This window comes from Drosophila miranda, chromosome 4 (genome assembly GCF_003369915.1).
Source record: "Drosophila miranda strain MSH22 chromosome 4, D.miranda_PacBio2.1, whole genome shotgun sequence".
NCBI classification, from domain to species: Eukaryota; Metazoa; Arthropoda; class Insecta; order Diptera; family Drosophilidae; genus Drosophila; species Drosophila miranda.
This window is the reverse complement of record NC_046677.1, coordinates 2,399,746-2,422,830: the sequence shown is the minus strand read 5'-3', so window position 1 is coordinate 2,422,830 and position 23,085 is coordinate 2,399,746. Positions and strand designations below refer to the sequence as shown.

At 41.2% G+C, this 23,085-nt stretch overlaps 1 protein-coding gene across 1 annotated transcript in view; it reads left to right on the top strand.

The window, feature by feature from the left end:
• Nucleotides 1-5,402: 5,402 nt before the first annotated feature.
• Nucleotides 5,403-23,085, top strand: part of LOC117188661 — a 53,695-nt gene continuing 36,012 nt past the window's right edge. Inside the window, exons 1-3 of the mRNA XM_033392846.1 lie at nucleotides 5,403-5,508; nucleotides 9,344-9,594; nucleotides 22,053-22,250. Coding sequence (XP_033248737.1) covers nucleotides 9,349-9,594; nucleotides 22,053-22,250 — 444 coding nt within the window. The 5' untranslated portion in view covers nucleotides 5,403-5,508; nucleotides 9,344-9,348. The remainder of the gene's footprint in view (nucleotides 5,509-9,343; nucleotides 9,595-22,052; nucleotides 22,251-23,085) is intronic.

Genomic DNA, 23,085 nt, shown 5'->3' with positions numbered 1-23,085 from the left:
AGCCTACAGATTGGCGGAACTGGGAAGCCGAAACGTCATTGCCTAAGAAACGAAGAAACGTGCACGAAGTTTCGAATTTGAATCTACTGAAAGATGTCAAAATGATAAGGGCAAGCGCACGTCTTCCAATAAAGCCATACTGTAACGCAGTGCCGAAGATCCTGATTGGATTAGACCATGCGCACTTAGGATTACCTATGCAAAATAAGAGCTTTGTATTAGAAGGTCCCTATGCAGCTGCCGCTAAGCGGGGACCGGTAAAATTGCAAGTAATTTCATCAGCTCAGAAATCATGCCTCCTAGCATTCCCATAGGATAATATTACTGAGAAAATGATCAGCGAAATGAAACGCGATGTGAATTTTGCGCAGACATATAATGGAAGCATAGATGACTATGTCAAGAACGGATATGCTTAACGGCTAAAGCAGCTGGAAGTCACTTTCGCCAAGAGTGGGTATCAGCCGCACCTCGGAGTTGAGAACCCAAATAAGCCTGGGAAGATCCCTCTAGCAATGCGACAGCCAAGGTCAGCCAGCTCAGCGGATTACTTCAAGGCCCTAAGTGCTTCAAAGTACCACCATACGGATCCCCGCGCGGACCTGGCTATAAATGAGTACCACTACGAGGACGACTACGTAGATAGCTTTGCAGTCGAGAATGATGCTATTGCTGTATCAGCACGGGTAAGAGAAATTCATGCTAACGATGGTTTCGATTTGTGCCATATATCTTCTTGTTCGGAAATTATGGTCAGGGCTTTGAACCCACAAAGATCAAATTTGAATATTGAATGGACCAAAGCTGAGTAGACGATACTGGGCATGTACTGGCAGCTAGCTATAGATGACTTTTAATTCCGTGTAAAGTACAATCGGGTACCAAGCAGCGTGATGAACCGGGGATCGTGCTCCCACCAAGGAAGTTCCTAAGCCGCGTAATGTCATCGGTTGATCCGATAGGCGTCTTGAGCTGTTGCAAGGATCACGATGGCTGTGGACCCTCTTTTCTAAGTGAACCTGATGAAAACTGGCCGAAATCTTCTACGAGTGATGGTTGCTGCCCACAGACCATGTTCCATCTGAGTTTGCACTGTTCATGGTAATCATGTTCATATCTTTGCTGATGTTTTCAAACTACAGCCGACTGGTCAAGACCACTGCTTGGGTCCGCAGATTCATCCTAGGACAGAACGGTGAGCTCAAGCGATACGGCCTCACTGCTACCGAGTGCGCCGATGCAGAGCGTATCTTGATCCAGCAGGCGCAATTTGCGAGAGATGACGACGACGATGCAATCATACGTTCCTGTGGAAGTATTGATGCCGCCGCGTGCATGCAATTCAGCGTGCGGCGCCCAATCGTAATATCACATAAGCACGCAGTGACTGAGATTATCGCCCGTCACTACCACGTAAAGATGCGGTATCATAATCTTGATTTTAATATAAGCGAGATCCTGATGAAGTTCTGGATAACTAATCTACGAAGGGTGATAGCCAATTGTCACAGAACAGAGAGAGCGACCGATCCTACCTGTGATTGGTCCTTTGCCAGAGGGCGGGCCGGATGCCAACGGATGGCTGTTGAAATATACCGGCCTGGATTACTTGAGGCCGTTGCTCGTGATGATTGGACGTCGAACGTAGAAAAGGTGGCTCGCACTATTTACCTGCCTAAGTACAAGGGCCATCTACATGGAAATGCTTGCAGATTCGAAAATCATCGCCATCAGAACCGATGGTCCGATTGAGAAGCGAGAACTTCGTCGGAGCCCATTAAGAAGCCAGGAAATTCGATGAAGTCTTCGATCTTAGATCTGGGAAATAATGGTCCAGTGTGTCAAGAAGGTGATGGCGCGTACTAAGGAGGTTACCCCAAAGGAGCAGGTACAAGGAAGTTTTCTGATCGATGCGGAGAATAATGTCAAGCCAGTCACGGTTGATCAGTAGGCCCCTCTTACCCCGAACGACATGCTAAAAGCAGTAGCCGAGAGGAATAGAGGAGGAGTATAATAAAAAATTAACATACACCAGCACACAGCGCAACCACGCACTCTACCCTCATTATTATTTACGCAAAAAGATCTGGCTATTTCTTGTTTCGGTAACGAGCTGATATTTGTATGTGTTAAAGGCAATTCCCACTTGGTCATCGTCGGTAGGCATCATCCGGATTTAACACTGATCTGTAGAATAGATCTGTAGAATGTCGCATCAACATTTGGTCCATTGAGCCTGTAACGAACCGTTTGATTCCGTCTGATTCGGTGGGCTCGCCGCAACAAATTTGTAAGTTGCCCCGACGACAAGTAAAATGGCACTGATTGTGTTTGATTATTCCTTTATTTGTATCTTAAGTCTATCTTACGGGCTATCACACTGGGTATTCGTAAGCCTATCTTTCCCTCCCCTTGTTGGCTTTTCCTACGCTGGCCCCCGCTGTTGCTACCGCTCGGGGTTCTGACTCGGCTCCGCCTCGTCCGCCCTCTCAACTCCGCTCACGGCTATTGCTCGCCTCTTGACAGTAGTACTCGAGCAAGTGTGTTTTTTCTCTGTTTTTCCCACAGTGGGAAGAAATTCAGAGATATCAGCACCAGAAAAGCCATAAGCTCTTGACATTTTTAGTAAGGTCCAAACATCAGCCCCTAATCTACCCTACCGGTGGTAAGAGACAGATTAGCATAAGCCCTTGATTTCAAAAGCATAATAATCTTTGCGTAATCTTTAATGATTTGAAAATCGAATTACGATTTGAAATATGTCTATGCGCGAGCTATTTTTGATTGCTATTCATAGTTTTTCAAGGTTACATTTGTAAACTATTTGATAAATAATGCATACGAAAATCCCAGGATGGTGGAATAACTGGGAAATTTTCGGAACGGAATAACCCTACTGACAATCCCAGAAATGGATGGTGGATGGTCGCCTGTAGAAATAAGCTAGGTATAAGTTAACATATGTTAACCAAATTATCCATTGGGCAGAATGATTCCCTGACCGTGGGAGCGAAGCCGCCGAGACCGCCGGATGCTGGCCTGCATCGAACACCAGAGCGAGTGCTCAAGATCGGTAGTTTGGGTATCATAAGTTTAGTTTTATATTGATCAGCCGAGTGGCCACAACATATTTTGTTGTTGGTCTTATGTTCTATATTAACTTATAAAAATAAATACAGTATTTACCATATTATTCAAAATAACGTTAAAACTTATTATTACTTGTACGTTCCATTAAGGAGCTGAGGGTCGATGGACATACACCCGTTATAAGCTTATGTCATCGGCATAAGCTGTTATTTTTGGGGCCTTCCTTTCAAATCTCTTGATGAGGCTGTCGACTACCAGATTCCATAGTAGTGGCGACAGAACTCCACCCTGAGGTGTGGATCCCTTTGGTGTGCATCCCTTTGGTGTAGGCATGTTGGATAGTTGACATCAGTCCCCACCTCATTCCTGATGTGTAAATCCAACATCTTTTCCAGTGTTTTTAGTAGAACGGAGGTCAGGCTTATCGGTGTGTAATCCTTGGGACTCACGTGGCTGCACTTTCCTGCCTTTGGGAGGAAGACAACTCTCGAGGTTCTCTATTGGATAGGGATATATCCCGTACTTAGACATGCTGAGTATATTGCTGAGAACAATGAGGTGATAACCTCGTTGGTCACCTGCATCATGGCCGCGAAGGAGTCTATAGCCCAGTGTATTCTCGTAGTGCTTAACAGATCTGTTGTTGGGGGTGTTGATCCATTAGTGCTTATTTTGTTGTTGATGTTGGCGAAGAAGTTTCTCCTCCTTCGTTCCTTGGTCTTTCGAGAACTCTCCAGCCAGACACCAAAGTACTACGAAGGGACCTACGAAGGTGTGTTCCTCCCCCACATTTGCTACGTCACCAGACTCCTAAGTTATTCTAGTCGTGCGGGCCTGTCGTGTGCCATGTAGCAGGAATCTTTTTCTCACTCTCCAGCATTACTAACGTTAGCTCATCCGTGCCGTAATGAGACATAAGATGAGCATGCATTCCCTTCCGTACGAGTACGGCGGTTCTGTTCCTGCTTACCGATGTTGAGAAGAGAAGGTTGTAATTTGAGGACTTTAGTCCGGCCACAGAGTTGCCTGACGCAATCCACGCAATCCTGGACTAAAGCTTTATCAGCGGGCCCTTGTTCCATGGCAATGAGGAGCTACGCCGACGCTATTTTGCTCTTATGGAGGTTGAGCTGCAGCACCCTTAGTGTGATGGGTGGCTAACTCAACCTCACACGACGTGTTGACTATAATTGTCAGGTCACTGTCCTAATATTCCACCAAGTCGTCCAGACTCTCCAGACCTAGGTCTTTCTCTGGGGTCCTGGGGTCCTCCTTCATTCGCGAGAAGAGAGACTCGGCACAGTGAGATTTCTCTTGGACACTTCGCTTGTGGCCTTCTGTCTAGGCTTCCTCGTCTTCTCATGGGGGGTGGCCACCTTGGGCTCGCGTTGCCGCTGGTACCTGTTTCCAGCGAGCGGAGAAGGCTTTCCTTTTCTGTCTATCTAATGGATATCACGCTCTTCAGGACCGAGTTAGTATCAACAGCGCAAAGTGGGGAATTCTTTAGCTTGCTAAATTAATAACTTCTGAGGAAATAAAGATGTCTTCATGAAGCAAACTGCATTTGAAAAACGGTCAAAATATGATAGTGTATGGTATTTAAGAGTTGGGACAGCCGTTTTTGGCCGTTTTTCGTGCGAGGTTGTGACAGGTAAATCGGTATAGAACCCAAACGTCTCCAAAGCGCAGTAAGGGCTTTTAGACTTTGGTAATAAATAGTTAAAAGAAAAATAAGGAAAATTCTCGGGTAAATTTAAGGATATATTTTTTTAAAAGACCAGTCAAAGTTGAAAAATAGCCCACATTTTTGATGGTTTGCAAAACAAGTTTTTCTAAACAACTGCCTATGTAACTGACCATATTTTTAAAAAGTTGCAAGCCAATACTCATTAATTGCGCTTTTGTGCATATTTAATATATTGTGTAAAATACAACAGCACAATATTATGGCGCTATTATTTTTGTGTTGGCTATCAAGACCTTTTCCGATTAATGCTATATGCCGAAATATTTGCTATTTCTTCATCATTAATTACAAGAAAAAAAGTGAATAAATCTTCCGCTCAAATTAAATGTACTTGGCTTCATTATTTATTGGCTTCAGCTGTTTTAGACGGATGGTGGGTGGTGCCAGTGTGAATCGGAGTGTTGCATCTGTGAAAAAATCCTACCATTCCCCTCTAGATGGGCTCAGTGCAGAGCCTAATATGCTCATATTTGTTATTTTGTTTCTTTCCTATATTCCACAATGTTAGAGCTCTTTTCAGACTAGTCTAGTTTCTGATTTTACATAGTCGATATCTTAGTTTTCGATATCAAATAATAAATTATTATTTTCTCAAAACGGAACTTTACATTGTTACCATAGTTTTGATTGTAGATATCTGTTTCGCGACTTTATAATCTTTACATTTTTTGGTGGGTACAGCTAGTAGATTTAAATGATTAAGAATCACCTCATTCAGTATATCTTCGTTCTATTAGATCGTGTACATATTAATGTATATCCGACCATATTGATAGTTTTCAGTCCAGTTAGATTTGTTGTTGAATGGTTTAGAGTGCATAAAATACTCATAAATGCTTATTAAAACGTGTTCATAATTTGGGTTTATGTCGGGCTCAGATATACCACGATAGTTGTATATATACATATATAAATATTTATATATATGTGAACAAGGAGCAAATTTTAAACCATTTTGCTTAGTTTAACTGTCATTTCTATTCACCTTCACTGTTAATAAGCAAATAAATATATTCAATGTTTGTTATTTTGCTTTTGACTCCATTTTATGCCGCCAAGGCATTGACTACAAAATTTTGGCTGCTATCGGTATACCTATTGTCATACGTATTGCACGATATTTAACAAATATTGTAAAAACAAAATTCAGTATTGCGCTCTAAAGTCTCTTTAAGTTAGTTTATTAGGTATATTCACAAATCCGTTTATGTGTAGGAAGCACAAACTTCTCGCAACAAGAACCGTGGAAGGACATACAATGCCTCCCATAGTGAAACTAGTGCTCCTTGTACAGTACTTAGCTAACATGAAAATCAGTAAGGAAACTATCTTCGGGTTGACAAAGATATCTTCTAAGTTAGAAGACCATATATCTTTTTCGTATATCTTACAGGCTGCTATGCTGGCAGCACGACCTTCTCCACAAAAAAACCAACCGTTTGTCAGAGGTCGGCAACCTTTTCAGATGGAATCGGTTTTTAAAAAGCCACTAAAATTTTTGTTTTAATTTAATTTAATTTATTTATTTATATAATAAACAATTATCAGCTAATAATGAAACCTAGATACAAAAGGAGAAAAGAAGAGATATTAAAAGTTTGTTAAGTTTAGGTGATTGTAAATATTACATACTATGCAATCTTTGATTAAGATTTTTTTCATTAAAATAATTAAATAATAATTAAAAAATTAATTCAATTAAAATAATATCTTCTAATATTGTGTTGAACTCTTGAACTCTAATATTGAACTCTTCCCAAAAGGCTGGACCGAGTCTTATGAAATTTCTATTGTCTATTTAGTAGGTATGTAAAGGTCGTAAAGTAACACAATATCTATGATTGTATACAGATCATTACGAAATCTGCCTTCAAATCTGATCGGCATCTGGATCATCCCGAATCACGAAAAACCACATTAAAGTCCTGCATGAATCCACAAAATTTTGTGCAATCTCATGCTATACTCATGCCTCTTTAATGCTTTCGATCATCACGAATCCTTCCTTCATCCCGAATCACTAAAAACCGAGTGCGAGCAATGCGGATTAAAATCGCCAAGCTTTTCGGCGGCTTTTTATACTCGATACTCAAAAAGAGCATATGTGTATACATATTACACTGTGTATAGCGCCCAGAAGGAAGCGTTGCCGTCTCTATACACTTGCTCGCATACATATCTCTGCGTACACTTAGAAAAATAACTACATTTTTATGTTCAGTTGCGGATAACTTTTAATATAAGGCACTTTGGGCAACGATTTTTTTTTTTTATAATCTTCTTTGCTTATTTATAAACTTACATATCTATTTTGGTTGTTCAATAAAACAAGTTAATAGGAAAAAAAAAACAAGAAAAATGTGACACCTCAAAAGTCTGCGTCAGATACATACATGCGGCTTCCTGCTAGCAACTCGGCCGCCTTTTTCCAAGTGCGTCCGACTGTTTCTTCAGATACAACTTTGGAGAAACGTTCTGCAACCTCCAGTTGCCTTGGATTTAGTCGCAACAGTTGGACAATACGTTTTTTCTCAAGTTCTGTCAAAAACGGTGATCTGCCGGACCGGGGCTTTGACAATATGGAGCCCGAAGACACATAATTGTCGTAGAAGGAATTTCTCGGTAGGATTTTCCCTCCAACCTATATTTTAGAACAAGTTTTCGAACTTCTACTGAAATTTCTTTTCCTTTTTGCTCCATTATACACCGCGTCCAAATATTATTTTGAACGTAATTGGAAAAAACGAAAAACAATAAAACAATGTGAAAGAACTAACGGTAATCGCGAATTCCGAAATTGTACGCATAATTATTAGAGTTTACGCTGACTTTTGAGGTATCACATTTTATCACATTAACTGCAATAGCTAAGTACATCTATGGGATCATTGACCTTGCATGTCTTTTGATAGTTTATTTTTCTAGCAGCAGGGTATGTTTTCTAGTTGTTGTTGGCTTAAATGTTAAGTAATCGATCTGAAATTTTTAAAGTATGAATTGTATTTTAATATTCTAAATCACAACAAAAGTTCAATCCGACTAGAGCGATATATAGTATAGCTACCATAGGAACCATTTTCCAAATATCGTATGTTTCAACTTTGACCTTAAACCACCTCTAAACGTTGTTTAATCGGGCTTAAACTTTATATTTTATTGTTTTATACCAGAAGGAACATTTTAAGACCCAATCAAATAAGCGCAACCCTAATGTACATCGGCTAGGGGTCGGGCTAAGACTTTATATCTTATTGTTTGATTCCAAAAGAAATATTTTTAGACTCTGAGACCTTTGAAAATTACACTTTTATAAATAAGCCCAACCCTATTGTACATACATATGTATATCTCGTTAATATGGCAGATGTATTACAAAGTGCTATTATTTCAACAGAATTTGATTAAATTATGTTCAGTGACGAACATAATTATTGGTACAGAAAGAATTGTTAGGTTTGTGCCCTCTTTAAAGGCTTTCCATAGTGATGCTAGGATAAAATAAGAAAATGGTGCGAGATGCCAGAAATCTAACCTTTAAATGCTAAGCTATTCTGCCTGTTATACATATATATATATAAGCAGTAATATATTTTTTTATTATGCAGGATTTTATTCTTTAATAAAAAAAAAAAAATTTAAGCGTTCTAGGTCAAAGGTTTTTGTTTAATAAAAGTATTTGTGTTAAACATCTTTAAATTCTCTACAAGATTCATACATTACGCAAAAGCTATCTCCATACGATCTCTATAATATTTAAGTCATGAGAGTAAAAACAACATTTTTGTCAGTCATTTTAAATTAAAGAATTTAATGTTAATCCTAGACGAATATTAGCCATAATAAGAGATGTCACCCCAAACCACAATGCCACCCTAATTACATCTACAGTGGGGAGCGAAAGTGAGTACATACTCATAATCACTGACTTTAGCCTCCCATAACAGGCAAACGAATAAAGCCAAAGAAACCAAATTTTTTCCCCATATAAATACTTGTATTCTTAACAAATAAACAATAATTACAAGAACGAGTAAAAACACGCATTGCGCCAAAAACACTGCGTGTATCCTTATGAACATTGGGGAACCATTAAAAAAAACTATTTGACCTAGAACGTTAATTTTTTATTTTAGGATTAAAGAATGAATGAATGATTAAACAAAATACAAATATATTTGTAAAATATTCATTCGAACTTTGATTTAAATACTATGAAAAATCTTTGAGTTCCGATCCATATGATTTTGTGAAATGATTAAAAGCAGATTTTGTGAAATTGATACATATATATATCATTAGATCAACTCCCATATTAATGTTAATACCAGATTCGTAACAAGCTTCTATCAAATTTTAATATACTCTTTTAAAACCTTCAAGTTATTTCGACAAAGTTCTCAGAAAAGATTAACACAGTACATATGTATAAAAAAATAATATTAACTTAACAAATAATTTTTCTATATTTTTTATTAACTAATAGTATTAATTCTAAATACCTTCTAGTGACAATGGATGACAGAGATAAAGCTCAACATAATATGATATCCAATTTGCCGCTTTTGTTTGCAAATGGATACCCTACGTCGCTTGAAAAAATAAGCGAATCACAATTAGAAAGTTTTATTCCATTTATGGTACAATGCTCTTTGGGCCATATAAACTTACCAAAAAAAATTGATTGCAGTGAGCCTGAGTGGTGGCCGGAAAACGCACCTTTTGGAATTCCGTTAAAAAAACCAAACGATTTTGTTGGGGTAAATATTTATAGAATAATTTTTTTTTTAAGTAAACAAAAGTATATTGACAATGAACAAACATTAAACATACTTGTAAATGTACACTTAACGCGAATACCGATTTAGTAATTTAGTAAATATACAAACCAATCTTTCTGAATGTAATTTTCACAACACCTAGAGCAATTTGGAAGCTTGGAGTAGTTTTTATCTTGAACATTTTCTAAAGCCCATTAACATATTTTTTAAAATTTATATTAAATGTCTGTTTTTGGTATTAAATATAAAAATTAAGTAAAAACCAGTTTGAACGTTTGAGTCGAGGCGCACATGGCTAAGATGCCTAGTACCCTGCTGATTAAGAATATATACGCTTCTTTCTGGCTGTAAAATATGTAGATATACTTCTTCGGGAGTTGCAGGAAAGGAAGATGTTAGATTACGTTAGGTTAGGTTAAGGCGGTAGCTGGAGAGGCCGGGCAGTGGCGAATTGACTCTTCCTCGTCCTGACAACTTCTGCAGAAGTCATTATTAGGAATTGAATGTCTGGAATCATGTATGCCAATCTGCCAGGACTGGCCACCATACTACCACTCCGTAGAGCATGATTGGTCGTATGATGGCGGTGCAGAGCCACCGAACTATATGCGGTGTCATTCCCCTTTTTTATCATTTTCATTTTAGGCCTTCTTTACCCTCTATCCTCTATGCTCAATTTCTAATCGAGCTTTCTGTCGATTATCAAACCAAGATATTTATTATTGTTGCTAAAAGCTAGCATTTCCATAACCTTCATGACAGTACTTGTCATGCACTCACACAACGTCTGCCGATGATTAATTAGACTCACCTTCCAGGAATCAGCCCTCAAATCCGTCAGTGCACCCGTAATGGTGGTCGGGAGGGTGTCCTTCCAGGGTGTACTCCCTGCGGTTAAGGGACGCTTCGTTGATAGATGTGGTAGTGGCGTAGGGCCGTTTCGATGGGTCTTACCTTCCGGTAGGCATGCTGGATATATTATTTATTAGACGGGCAGGATTTATCGATCGCCTCAAAGCAGAGGCGCCTCCGCCTTTATACAGAGGGCAATCGAGCGAGCGTTCTAGCAGACAATGGCTAACTAAACAAATAAATAAAATAGTTGAATGTCATCTACTATATCAACCAGACCATATTAACCAGTATGGTTGAGAACTCTGCCACCCAGAAGATCTAATCTTTCCCTACAAGGCCTTAATTCTCAAAAACAAGAGCAAAAAGAGGCTGCCCTTGAAACGACTCGGTTGGCAGTCTGAAATTTTCCAGCTCAATGTAGAGTTCAAGAAAAATATAGTATTCGACGCGCAAGAATAAAGGCTTCAAGGTAATTTCAATACCATTGAATATACACTATTCATTGAGAACTGTGGCGCATTGAATTTTATGGCAAAAAAGAATATCCCTTTAATTATACAATCAATGTTTACAAATGAATAAAGTATTCGGTACTACTAATATCTTCAGCTTTATGCCCATCTTCAAGGTATTTTCCCAGCCCGACGTATAATAATTTTGTTTCTGCATTTGTATTTTAATCTTCGCTACGAATTCAGGGAAAGATTTAACATGGGGAGCCTACCATTCCCTCATTCTGAATACCAGTTAACCAATGCTGAAACTGATCGTCGTTGTTCCACTGTTTCAAATTTTAAGGAGGAGGACCAAATTTGGTTTCTCTAGCTCTTACAGGTCTTATGGGGTCGGAAACGTTTCCTTCTGGGCGTTTCCTTTCTTTAAAGGCTCTACCCAGCACCTCTAAGGCAAACATACAATAACACTTCTTGTTTAATTTTCCCTGTGCGTGCCGACCGCTTTATTATAAGCACATATTTTAACAACCGTCGCTATTAAAAGTTAATGTGGGAAGCCACTAACAAAATTGATTAAAGCGTTAAGTCAACCTGTATCTTGAAGCGCTTTTCAATCGTTGAATAGTTGTGAAAATGCAGATTGATTTTCCTCTAAGATTATGTGATTTTTTTTTTTCAATAAAATAACTCATTGAAATTTGATAACTGCTAAGAGTGCAAACACTTTTGTTAGCCTTATTTTAAACCTTTTTTCTTTTTAATTTTGTAAGAAACTATAAATATGTATAATAAATATAATTACGCTTATTAAAGTTAGCCAAACATATAGAAAACTGATTGATTTATCTGAAAAAATTATTTATCTCTTGAAAATCTCTTAAAACAGCAAACTTAAACTGAAACGTTTCTACATTTGACCGTTTAAACCATATCTACCAGATTGCCGAAACTCAGCAATATCGGATCAGTATTAAAGCCAGAAGGAACAAATGAAATTGTAGTGGCTACGCAACCCATTTCCACGCCAATGAGTAATCATTATGCCTCTCTCACACACTCTTCCTCGTGCAGTTTTTGCCCTCCGCAGAAGGGAAGCGAGATATACAGGAAGACTCCGTTTTTCATTTACTTTTGCGGATGACGTTTTTAGCTAACCCGTTTCGTTTTCGTTTTAAGGCTCTTCAGTTTTCACATATTTTTGCTGTTTGCACCAAAACGAAAATTGTTGTTGCCCTGGCTAATTTTTTCCGAGCCAAATTTGAGGTTGGGTTAAAATAACATTTATAAAGAAAGCAAAAGTTTAATTACCCTGATATAAGTGTCAAGTTTATGTTAATGCATTAATAAGTCATCTATTTTTTTATACCCAATACTCAAAATGAGTATTGGGGTATATTAGATTTGTGGTGAAAATGGATGTGTGTAACGTCCAGAAGGAAGCGTTTCCGACCCCATAAAGTATATATATTCTTGATCAGCATCAATAGCCGAGTCGATTGAGCCCTGTCTGTCTGTCCGTCCCTATTAGCGCCTAGTTCTCAAAACTTTGCCCCGCCCACTTCCGCCCCCTCAAAGGACGAAGGTTAGGTTAGGTTGAGGCGGCTGCCGGGCTCGCTCGGAACCCGTCACACTTAGGCCGGTTTCGGCCCGTTGTGATACCGCATAGGATCATTTCCTTCCTGCGTTGTGAGACTTCCTGTCAGCAATTATCCCATCCAGATGCTCTCACAAAGTTCGCTATCCTCCTGGGACATAGTTTGGACATCTCTGAGATGTCGTGTAGAAAGGCTGAGCCCAGGTGCTGTAGCCTTCTTCTGCTGAGAGCTGGGCAGGAGCAGAACAGATGTTCCACTGTCTCCTCCTCTTCCTCGTCTCTACAGCTGCGACAAAAATCGTTATGTGGGGCCCCCAGCCTGTTAGCGTGGGTGCCTATTAGCCAGTGTCCCGTGAGGGAACGTGTGACTACGCTGCACCTTTTCCTGCTTAACTTGAGGAGCTCGGAGGTGCGCTTCATGTCCATGGTCAGCCATGTTTGCCGAGTTGTGCGACATCGTGGCACTGTTTGCCATATATCGGTTTTTTTAATCGCTTGTATTGCTCCCTTATAATGAGCTTACAGGTGGCCATTGGCATACAGATATCCTCCTTGTCTTGGAGAAGGGGGATTGTAGTGCCAGATCTGGCCAGCTCGTCCGCTATACAGTTGCCCTCGATGTCCCGGTGGCCCGGGACCCAAATTAGGCTAATAGCAAATTGCTGAGCCATCTCGTGCAGAGATTTGCGGCAGTCTTCCACGGTGGCCGAGTTCGAGGAAATCGCGCTTAGCGATTTGATCGCAGCCTGGCTGTCGCTACAAATGTTTAGCTTGGTTGCCGTGACGGCAGCCGCTTGTAGGCAGTCTAGAGCCTCCCTGATTGCTATGACTTCCGCTTGAAAGACACTGCAGTGATCTGGGAGCCTGAAGGAATGTCTTATGTTTAGCTGTTCAGAGTAGATTCCCCCTCCGACGCTGTCGTCCAGCTTTGATCCATCTGTGAAGATGTTTATGGCCCCATCTGGGCCTGGGAGTCCCTCGAGCCATTCGTCTCTGTGAGGGATGATTGTGTTGAAGGGAGTAACTGTGTACTCTCTTGGAACTTGGTAGTCTGTTTTTGAGGGGACGGTATTGCTATTATTTAATATGGCTGAGTGACCTATGCACTGTGTCACCCATTGATTTGAGTCTCTTAAAAGTATTGCTGCTGCTTCTGCCCGTTCCTTTCCTGCGAGGTCAAGGCTGTGTAGGCATAGGATTGCATTTAGCGCATCATTTGGGGTGGTGCGAAGAGCTCCGCTGATGCATAGGGCGGCAGTTCGCTGAACTTTGCCCAGTGTCTTGGTGATCGCCCTTTTTGATAGGGCCGGCCACCACACCATAACTCCGAAGAGGAGTATTGGTCTAACTGTAGCTTGATATATCCATTGGACTATGCTTGGGATCATACCCCATCTTAGCACAATAGCTTTTTTGCATGTGTAGAGTGCAGTCATTGCCTTCTTCACTCTGTCCTTGACATTCAGGTTCCAGTTAAGCTTCTTGTCAATTACCAACCCTAAGTAACTGGCACTGTCGCTAAAGGAGAGCCTGCATCCTTGTAGTATTGGAGGGTTGAGGGGCGGGACCTTGTATTTATTTGTGAATAGTACGAGTTCCGTTTTTGAGGGATTTACTCCCAGACCGCGCGATTCTGTCCAATCCGACAGTTGCGCTAGCTTTGTGGACATTAAGTCGCACAGTGTTTGGGGGTATTTCCCCGAGAAGATAATCGCAACGTCGTCCGCATAGGCCACGACTTTGCAGCCCCCCCTTCTAGGTCACATAGAATCTTGTTGACTGCTATGTTCCACAGAAGAGGAGACAGGACACCACCTTGCGGGGTGCCTCTGTTGACATACCTTGACTGGGCGGACGATCCCATCGATGATGTCACCGTCCTGCATGTGAGCAATTGATCAATGAGCATCACCAAGTGACGGTCCACCCCCAGGTCAGTCAGGGCTTCTGTAATGGCGCCCGGTACAACGTTGTTGAAAGCTCCCTCAATATCGAGAAAGGCTATGAGTGAGTACTCTTTGTGATGCAGAGATTTCTCTACCGCTGAGATCACTTCATGAAAAGCCGTTTCCGTGGATTTTCCTTTCCGGTAGGCATGCTGTGCGCCTCACAGCAACTGAGGGTGTATAGTTGTCCTCACTTGCAGCCCGACGAGTCTCTCAAAGGTTTTGAGGAGGAAGGACGATAGGCTGATTGGTCTAAAGTCTTTTGCAGCTGAGTGCGAGGCTTTCCCAGCTTTGGGAATGAAGACTATCTTTGCCTTAAGCCATGTTCGCGGGATTGTACCCACAGCCAGTATCTTCCTGAAGATACCTTGTAGCCAGTTGATGGCCGTATCCCCGGCCTTCTGAAGTTGGGCCGGGGTAACCTGGTCTGGGCCTGGCGATTTGAACGGGTTGAAGCTGTTTATTGCCCAGCTTATGTTACGTTTTGTGAGGATGTGATCCATCGAGGTTACCGGTCCCTCTCCTGGAAGATGTGCCGTCTCGATGGTTGTGCACCCTGGAAAATGTGTGTCTAGTAGAATGTGCAGGGACTCCTCACTGGAGTTAGTCCACGTGCCGTCATTCCTTTTAAGATACCCTACCGAGGGGTTAGTTTTTGAGAGAATTTTGCGAATCCTTGCGGCCTCTGACGTTTCCTCAATTTCCGAGAAAAATTTTTGCCAAGAGGCCCTTTTTGCTTTCCTTGTTTCCTTTTTATATAGTGACAGACTGATTTTGTAGTCTGCCCAGTGGCTCTCCTCGTTCGCGCTTTTGGCCCTGTTGAAGAGGGTCCTGCAGCTTTTACGTAGGAGGGTATTTGTTTTGACCACCAGGGGGGTTTCTTTTTCCCCCTAGGTTTGCTAGAGGGGCATGCTGCCGCGAAGGCTTTGTTGCATGCCTCTGTGAACCTGTTCACTAGGCGATCTAGGTCGTCTTTTGTGTCAGGGCATGATGGTGCTTTGGAGGGGAGTAAGTCCTCCAGGGCTGAGCTATATTTTTCCCAGTTGGCTTTCCTGGGATTAATATAGTCCTTAGGTTTCGGACACTCGAGGGATAGTGTGGTCTCGATGTATCTGTGGTCAGAGAAAGAGTGGTCATCAAGGACTTGCCAACTCTTGACTATGTCTAACAGGTTGGAAGACACTAGGGTGATGTCAATAACCTCCTGTCGATTTTTAATTATAAATGTGGGGTCGTTGCCCCGATTACAAATAAATAGATTTGAGTTAAGGATGAAGCTGAAAAGTGACTCACCCCTTACATTTGTGTTCGAGCTCCCCCATTGAGTGTGGTGAGCGTTGGCATCGCAACCTATTAAAAGGTCTATGTCCGACCTCTCGCTGTCGCTGGCTAGTTTGCGAACAAGGTCGTTGGGAGGATCGTTTTCCTCATGGGCCATGTAGGACAACATCAGCCTTAGATGTGTCCCTTTCAGCTCTAGGCTTGCCGCCGTGTTGTCGCTATCGCTATAATTATGGAGCATTATAATTATAATTTGTCCAGGCTGCTTTTCCAGCAGCTCGAAGCAGCGGTCGGCCAGTGCCGCTTCCACCCACTTCCACTGGTTTCTAGGTATCCGGGAGTCCGCGCTGCCTTTGTCCAGGACGCCAATCAGCGTCCTTTCTCTGGCAATCTGCGCGAATGATGTGTTAGGCAGCACTTTGGAGCGCTTCGGTGTCGGCCCCGGAGTCTCTTGCGAGCGCTGCCTTTTTGGCTGAGGGGCTTCCTTCTTCGGTGCTTCCTTGCCAAAGTTCGGCAGCACCTTCGAGGCCCACTCAACCTTCTTTATCCATTTGTCCGTCGGGCTGGACATCTGGCTTGCGTTCTGCCGACGGAGTATATTGCCAGCACTCCTTCTATCGGCATATGCAAAAGATTTGGCTTGGACACTAGTAGATGGCGACTCATCATCCGCCACTTTGCCAGCAGGCAGAGCAGCCGCAGGATTGCATAGCCACTCTGCCAAGGTATCGGTTTTGGGAGCCAATTCACCACCCACCCCGACACCGGGATGGGACCCCTTTGGGCTCTCCCTAGCATCTTCCGCCGCGCAGGTTTTCTCTGCTGATTTGCGGGTCGGGCCAGACCTTTGGGCCGCTGCCTTCCCCTGTTTGGGATTGCTCCCTGTTGGCATTTGGGGAGTGCCAGACTCATTTTGTTTGTTTTTAAATTCTTCCATTCTTTTCCCACGAGCTGCAGAGAAGGGGTACGGTCCGTCCGGGCAGAGATCCACGTTGCCCGGATAAGGCATACTTAGAACATGGGGCTGCCAAGTCCCTGAGCTCTCCGTTAACGACTGGGCTAGTTTTATCTACCGGGCCCCCAGCCAGGCTGACTCTCGGCACGGGTCGAATAACACTCTTAGTCCGGCCCGGTGTGAGCTGAATGTGGGGGGTTGGGATGTGGGTAGGTAGTGTGTAGGGATAGGGGAGTGTGTGAGCTACTTATACGAGGCGGCACCACAAGCGCATCGTCAGTGTTGCTACTTCGCGAACAACCGCTGGCTGTCCGGGGCTGCTGATTTTCGGTACTCTCCCTAGGGATGTCCGATTATTCGCAGCTGACCTACCTATATGACCTGTATATAGGTAGGTCGTTCGCTATCCGCAACCTGCGACCCGTCCGGTGGCCTCAGCTGGGCCCCCTTTGAGCCACCTCACGAGCTCATCAGACCAGAGACCAGATCAAAGGACGAAAGCCTTTGGCAATTTCAAAGATACGAGGAAACCAAAGACGCAGAATCGTAGAGACTCACCATATCTTCTAGACTGCAGAATCCGAATCGGATCTTATCATTATTATAGCCAGAATCAAGAAAACAATTTCATTTTTCTCGCCCTATCTCTCTCTAACACACACGTATCATAGCCGGCTTTGCTTAGCGCAAAACATAAGCGCCTAGATCGCAGAGGCTACAAAAGCTAGAGCAACCAAATTTTTCATCCACACTTCTGTCAAGGTCCGATACCTTGACGAGTTTGTTTCACAATTTCGCCACACCTCCTTCCGCCCCCGCAAAGGACGAAAATCTGGGGCATCCACAAATCTCAGAGACTATTAGAACTGACTGTAGAGCTCTCACTGCTACAAAACTATTTGTAATTTTTCACTGCAAAACTCACTGCTAGAACTGTATTTCTTTTGCTCACTGTAGAGAGCTCACTGCTATAAGTGTGTTTCAAAATTTCGCCCCACCCCCTTCCTCCCATACAAAAGACGAAAATCTGTGGCAACCACAATTTTGAAGATAGGAGAAAATTAAAAACGCACAATCATAGAGAATGGCCATATCTACCTGATTGCCGAATATTGCCGAATCCGAATCAGATCGGATTATACCAAAAGTAACAAATCAATTTGCAGTGGCTACGCAGTGCCCGACGACACGTTCTGACTTATTTTCTGTCTCTCTCGCGCGCACTCTTTGTCGTTTAATGTAGCCATACAGACTAAGTATCGGGTATAAATGTGGAGTTACGGTCTCCGGAGCAACTCGCAACGTTCCCCCTCGTTCCTTTTGCAATTAAGGTTCGTTGTATAAAATGCCGTTTACATTTCATTTCATCAACGAAAATTTTTTCGTTTTGAAAACGAATAAATCTTGCGGAATGTGAAAACGGGAGCCCCAATTTATGTGTATTCAAAAGTAAATCGGAAAACTTTTGTGAATGTGAAAAACGGAGCCCGGCTGATAATGTCTGTTGAGAGAGTGAAATAGAACGGAATAAAAAACAGTATCGAAAAGGAAAAAATAAAAACAGATCAAATATTCAAAAATTTTAATTAAATATACTTCCTGTCATGGTTCCTCTCTTTGTCTCTAAGTTTTTGCCATCTCTCGTGACAAGTGCGAGTAAAGAGTCTCAAGTAAAGATGGTGGGACGGGTGCCGTTCGGCAACGGTTAGAAGGAGTTATGATCAACTGGTAGATATATAACCGGCAGCTTAACTTGAAGTCGAGAAACCGGCCCTTAAAAAATGTAAACAATACGAACTTTCTTCTTTCATTAATTTCTCCGCAAATCGAACGATCTGCTAAAAAGGAAATAACAACAAACAACAACTAACGAGGGCTGATATTTATATTTCTGGAATAGCTAATACGAACACATACTTTTAAATAAAAATGACTTTATTGTTTTTTTGCATTCGTTCGAACGATTGGTCATAGCAGTTTTTCCATTCCTCTTGAGACACCTCCAAAATATGTATGGTTGTTGAACCCATCAACAGTTTCTTCGGCGCTCGTAAATCGTTGACCACGCAGTTAAGCATTTCCTTACTCCAATCGAGGGTATCCAATGGAAACAAACCTTTTTTATTTTTTTTTTTTTTCATGTGGAAAATTTGTATTTTATTGTAAACAAGTTTACTGCTACCTTTCGTGGCAACTTAATCTAGTTTTACATTTAAGGGGAAAAACAATTGATCACAGGAGATACATACTTAAACTTAATGTTACATATATGGAGTAGGTACATACATTATTTAGAATATTTACAAAAAGTTAATGAGATGTTATAGGAGGGATCTAGTAGGGAGATCCAGTGGATGACTCCTTTTGAGTCTTCTTTTCCTTGGCGGGTTAATTAGACGTCTGGCTAGCGCATTAGGGTGACCACCAAGTCGTTGCAAGTACCTTGCTGCATGTAATTGTATAACATCGCCCACTTTGGGAACCTTTAGGTCCCTCTCGATGTCGCTGTTTCGTATGTACCATGGAGCATTGCATATTCGTCGTAGAATTTTTGACTGAGCAACTCTAATTTTATTTAAGTTGGTTTTTGACGCGATGCCGTAAACTTGAAGTGCGTATTTCCATATGGGGCTGAGGATGGACTTGTATATCGTGACTTTGCTGTACAGCGATAGCTTATTTCTTGGTGCAAGTAGCCACGCCATCTTTCCCGCTTTCGCCATCACAGACTGTCGAACCATGGTAGTATGGGTTTTGAAATTTAGTGACCTGTCGAGTACAACACCCAGGTATTTGTACGAGCTCTTGTGCGTAAGTGTGGAGCCCAGCATATTAATGCCTCCGCAAGAAAGTGTTCTCGTAGCAAAAGTAACATTAGCACATTTGCTGCTGTTGATGCCTATGTTCCATTTCTGAGCCCAGACCTCAAAGCTGCTCACATATTGTTGCAGAGCTTCCGTAGCTAGATTTATGCTTGGACTTCTGGTCAGCACTGCAGTGTCATCCGCGTAGGTTGCTATCAACACATCGTCCTCGTCCAACCCAGTTATTACCCTTGAGGAAGGCATATCGGCTGTATATAGGGTATATAACGTTGGTCCAAGAACGCTGCCTTGTGGGACGCCTGCACAGATTGGGCGCTTCGATGATTTTGCTCCATTTACAACAACTCTAAAACTTCTGTCCATTAGAAAGCTACTCACCAGCTGGAATAGCAGCGGCGGCAATATGTTTCTCAGCTTAAAGAGGAGGCCATCATGCCACACCCTGTCAAACGCTTGTTGAATGTCCATAAACACAGCTACCGAATACATTTTTTGCTCCATTGCATCAAGCGCGAAGTTGACCACTCGATGAAGTTGTTCTGGCGTGCCGTGACCTTGTCTAAATCCAAACTGCCACTTTGGAATTCTTTTCTTTACAGGTTCAAGCTGCATGATGCGGTTCAGTATCATTCTTTCCGCCATCTTCCCTAGCGCTGAGAGCAGGCTAATTGGTCTGTAGCCATCGACTTCTGTGTGTTGTTTTTCTGGCTTAGGTACCATGGAGATTAGCGCCATCTTCCAGCAGGTAGGAAAGTGTCCTATCCTAAGAATGCTGTTGAGGAGCAGCACTATAAATAGCAGCGCTTTTTTAGGCAGAAGTTTTAAAGTCCTGTTGTCCAGCAGGTCCTCACCAGGGGATTTTTTGGCCTTCAGCTTCTTAATTTGCTGCACCACCTCTTGAAATGTGACTGGGCTTGCTGGCAAGGACATTTGAAATGGCATTTCCAATTGTAGCTCGACGGCCCTTCGTGTAACAGCAGACGTAAGATTAAATGGCTTAAATCTTTGCTCTAAACTGTCTGCGAAGATATCAGCCTTTTGCTGACTGGAGTAGCACCAACCGCCTGCTGGATTTTTAATTGGCGATTTAGGCATGACTACTCTTTTAAATCGGCTTGTAAGCTTCCAGAGAGTATAGTTGAAAGATGCATCGGGGCCAGCTTTTTCTAAAATGTTATCAATGCTCGTCTGCTTGACTTTTGCAAGTACCTTTTGCAAACGGTTTGATAGTCTCAAGTAGATTTGATAACCTTTTTTTATAACTAAGTGTTCATGCAAAATGGAATGCATTGAAGTGGAAAACATTCTTGTTGGTATAATCCGCGTCGGAAGTTGTGAAATATAATCCAACGAAAACCCTCTCTAAAAATTTTCATTGTTTTGCCAAATTGATCGACCCTATTTGCCATTTTTAACTGATTGTAAACAAAATCAAAACCAACGTATTGACACTAGTATTGTCAATTCCCGAAATATTGTATTGTATTGTTAATTTCTTAAGAAATTAAGATTATTAAGATAATTAAGATTAACTTAAGAATTTGCTGGAGACTTCTTTTTAGAAAATAATTAATATATTGTTGCTCCAACAACCCTGATCTAAGACAGACTATTCGCAATCAATACGGAATGGAAACTGAACTCTCGGCCTGCTTGATCTGCCTATTCATTACAATAAAGTCATGTCCGTCTGTTCGCCCGCCTGTCTGTATTCGATCTCTGAGACTAGGAGCTTGAGCAACCAAAGTTTGTGCGCAGACTCCTGGGATATCACATTGAAAAAATTGTTTTATAAATTTGACACGCTCGCTTTCATCTCCACAAAGAGTAAAAATCTGTGGCATCCACTACTTTAAAGATACGAGAATTATATTATCCGTGGACAATCCTTCCTGTCACGCGATTGTTCTGTCTCTCTTTCATACACTTTTCCTCGTCCCGTCCAAATATTTAAAAGTTTTAATCGTATAGGTCATGGGTGGAGACAGAATGAACAAAGTGCAAGAATTAACACAACTAGACTAGAGCTCTAGCTACTCTCTCCCAACACCGTTTTGTCTCCTCTTATGACAGGTGAAAGAAAAATGTATAGATATGAGCGGTCTGTTTTGTCCATGCTCTACCACAATCACATCCCTGCCCTAGTTGGTAAAAAATATACCAATTCCGGCGTTTAAGTATAAATATGCATAAATCGTAAGATTACATACTCATTTTAGAATTGACTAAGTACGTATTTAACAGCCAGAAGGAAGGAATATATGTATTAATAAGCGAATACATGTCATACACTAAAGACTAAAGCAACCGGATTTTGTATGCAGACGGAGACTCGTATGATATTCCATTAAATCAATAGTATCTAAAATGTTTGACAGAGTGGCTGTCCCAGTGTGGCTTATCAGTAAAATCTGATGTTCACGAAAAAATTCTCTAAGTAAAGTTCTAACTCAATGCTTCGGCCATAGATACTTTTGTCTACAGTTTTATTTATTTATATTAATTAATTATTATTTATTCTTATAGAGCTGGATGGAAAAAATGAAAGAAATTGTAGTAATTTGCTATCAATTTCACAAAAGCTTATTTTTATTACGATTTTGTAATGATTTAGCTGCATATGAACATGCAAGCTTAAGATTTATAAACAATTATAATTCAACAACCTCGCTATATGATAGAAGAAACAACAAATTGTTGGTAACATTTCGGAATGAAAACATGGTAAGTACATATATTAAACGATTTTTAATTAATTTTTTACGTATTTTGATATGTTTAAGGTTTTTTGTCGACCCTATTCAGTTCAGCGCCACTGCTATTATATGACTTTTACCTTAAGTGAGTTAGATTCAGAGAACTGAAGCGGTTTTTATAGCCGAGTATTATTTAGTATTTTGTTTTTATACAATTTCTGAGGTAATTTTTAACATTTCACATTATATTTATACATTTTCGATAAGAAAGAATCCCTATTTCAATATACACTCATGATCATATTAATAGGTACACGTTGAAAGTTTTCAATAATAATTAGTTTTATCGCACTTGAAGTGTTTATATTGATAATTTTCTAGTTTTCTACAGTTCCTAGTCATTCATACTATTACTTTCCCTGTTCATATGCTCATCATTGTATTTTAACGCTTAAGCATCTACATAGTTTCGTGCGTTAGTTTAAAGATAAAAGATCAAATTTAAGTTTAGCTACAGTATAAAAAAATAATTAATTTTTTCCTTCAAGAATGGGCCGAAAGATTAATTTTACAGTGGGAGAAGTTCGATTGGCACTTAGTCTCTTCGGGCCATTGCCAAATGAATGAAATGTATGTATGTTTGGTTAATTTAAGGACCCATTAAAGTCTTGAACTATTCATATAAGTCAGACGCATTCAGCAGTAGACGACTACAACAACGGCTTCTAGGAAGAAAAGCAAGAACGGTCCCACTTATGCGCCAAAAAAAATATAACTATCAGGCAAACTTTTGGAAAAGATCCCAAAGACTGCGCAGGAGGCGCCGGATAGCAAATGTGGAGAAGGAAACAGCCTAAAGGAAA